This window comes from Priapulus caudatus, unplaced genomic scaffold (assembly GCF_000485595.1).
Source record: "Priapulus caudatus unplaced genomic scaffold, Priapulus_caudatus-5.0.1 Scaffold9908, whole genome shotgun sequence".
In the NCBI taxonomy this organism is placed as follows: domain Eukaryota; kingdom Metazoa; phylum Priapulida; class Priapulimorpha; order Priapulimorphida; family Priapulidae; genus Priapulus; species Priapulus caudatus.
The window spans coordinates 1-2,673 of NW_014586969.1; the positions used below are offsets into that span (position 1 = coordinate 1).

At 55.5% G+C, this 2,673-nt stretch overlaps 1 protein-coding gene across 1 annotated transcript; it reads right to left on the minus strand.

Moving 5' to 3' along the window:
* Positions 1-1,123: 1,123 nt before the first annotated feature.
* LOC106820301 (keratin-associated protein 9-7-like) lies at positions 1,124-1,420 on the minus strand (the record flags this gene model as incomplete). The annotated part of the gene is given in 2 exon segments (XM_014824823.1): positions 1,124-1,210; positions 1,336-1,420. Coding segments are annotated over 2 exon segments (172 nt in total), but the record flags the coding sequence as incomplete, so codon positions are not given.
* Between the last annotated feature and the right edge of the window lie 1,253 nt (positions 1,421-2,673).

The window sequence follows — 2,673 nt, forward strand, 5'->3', positions numbered from 1 at the left end:
TGTGTGTGTGTGTGTGTGTGTGTGTGTGTGTGTGTGTGTGTGTGTGTGTGTGTGTGTGTGTGTGTGTGTGTGTGTGTGTGTGTGTAAACACGCACGCACACACGCGCACTTGTATGCGCGTGTGTGCGTGTTGCGTGCGTGCGTGCGTGCGTACCTACGTGCGTGCGTGCATGTGGGTGAATATTGAATGTGGGAGGTAATACTAGCATCATGTAGTAGGAACAACATGATGGTGTAATCGTTTTGAGGGCAGAGTTACGGCGTGTCTTTACCGCGCGTATCAAGGTTACAGCGCGCACGCATCTACGTATAGCGTCACGGCGTGACGTCACTGCGAAGCGCGATCGATACAGGAATAAATATTGCCAGCCTGACGACCCGTTATACATTGTAATAATAATGTGTAAATGACATAATATAACGTGTTGTCACACGCACACACACGCACGCACGCACGCACGCACGCACGCACGCACGCACGCACGCACGCACGCACGCACGCACGCACACACACACACACACACACACACATGTATGTATCTGTGCGTATGTATATATAAATATATATATATATAATCAAGAGCTAATAATACCTAGGTAGGTATTATTAGCTCTTGATATAATATATAAATGTAAATATATATACGCGTTTTCGATGAGTAATTTCGCGCATGTTTACGGGCTCGCCTTTGATTGGCTGCGCGTAATGTATCACGTGGCATCTCCGTCTTTCTTGTCATCATTGGTGGCGTTTTCCACTCGCTGACAATTCCGCTGTGATGTCTTTCATAACATTTTTGTAACAATCTGCCAAGCATATTTTATGGTCTATTTCATATTGCTGATTATCATGCGCTTGGCATATCCCTGTCTTCGTTCATCATCTCTCCACCAACCTTTCTTCGCCCCTTCCTTCTCCTACCCCTCCCTTCAATTAGTCTCTCACCTCATCCAACCCTCCCTTCACCCACTAGATGATCAGGGAGGCTGGTAGGCTGGTGGTGATGCTAGCAGCAGGTAGACTGACAGTGATGCTGGCAGCAGGTAGGCTGGTGGTGATGCTGGCAGCAGGTAGGCTGACAGTGATGCTGGCAGCAGGTAGGCTGGTGGTGATGCTGGCAGCAGGTAGGCTGGTGGTGATGCTAGCAGCAGGTAGACTGACAGTGATGCTGGCAGCAGGTAGGCTGGTGTGATGCTGGCAGCAGGTAGGCTGACAGTGATGCTGGCAGCAGGTAGGCTGACAGTGATGCTGGCAGCAGGTAGGCTGGTGGTGATGCTGGCAGCAGGTAGACTGGTGGTGATGCTGGCAGCAGGTAGGCTGGTGGTGATGCTGGCAGCAGGTAGGCTGGTGATGCTGGCAGCAGGTAGGCTGACAGTGATGCTGGCAGCAGGTAGGCTGGTGGTGATGCTGGCAGCAGGTAGGCTGGTGGTGATGCTGGCAGCAGGTAGGCTGGTGGTGATGCTGGCAGCAGGTAGGCTGACAGTGATGCTGGCAGCAGGTAGGCTGACAGTGATGCTGGCAGCAGGTAGGCTTGACAGTGATGCTGGCANTGATGCTGGCACCAGCCTACCTGCACAGTGATGCTGGCGGCAGGGAGGCTGGAATCTGGGTAAACACGCTAGACGAGACATTGATTGGCCGGCGTGCAGCGTCGCGGCACGGCAGCGATAAGAACACCTGGCGACAGCAGCGGCGGCGCTAGACGACCGCCAGTCACGGCATGTAGGTATGCAGGTGTGCGTGCGTGCGTGCGTGCGTGCGTGTGTGTCTACGTACACGGCATGATCAATGTCGTCTGGTGGCAGAGATGAAATGTTTATCGGCTGATCCGGTCCCGCCTACCAACACACGTGAGTGTATAGAGGCGCGACTGCGTATGCGTTATGAATGCTGCTAGATTATGCGCACGTAGCTACGCACGCACGCACACGTACGCACACGCACGCACGCATGAACGAACGCTTACACGAAGCGCACGCCCGCAGCACCCGCGCACGCACAGCACGCACGCGCGCCCGCAGGCACGGCGCGCACGCACGCACGCGCGCCACGCACGCCACGCGCGCCAAGCACGCCACGGCACGCACGCCACGCACGCACGCACGCACGCACGCACCGCACGCACGCCCACACGCCAGGCTACATCATCTACACTCCATGTATCAGCAGCCTCGCGCTGTCGCCGATGTACGCGCTCGTTGAGTCAGCGCACACTATCTTCTCTAACGCACTCCCTTCATCAAAGTAATGTACCACACACGCACGCACGCACGCACGCACCACGCACTCCACGCACGCACGCACACACACACAAGACACACACACGCAATATACACACATGACACGCTACATGCAACGTACTCAGATTGCATGCACACACGCACGCACGCAGCACGCACGCACGCACGCACGCACGCACGCACGCACGCACACGCCCAGGCTACATCATCTACACTCATTATCAGCCAGCCTCGCGCTGTGCCGATGTACGCTCCGTTGAGTCAGCGCACACGTATCTTCTCTAACGCACTCCCTCATCAAAGTAATTACCACACACGCACGCACGCACGCACGCACGCACGCACGCACGCACGCACGCACACACACACAGACACACACACGCATATACACACATACACGCATACATGCACGTACTCAGGCACGCATGCACA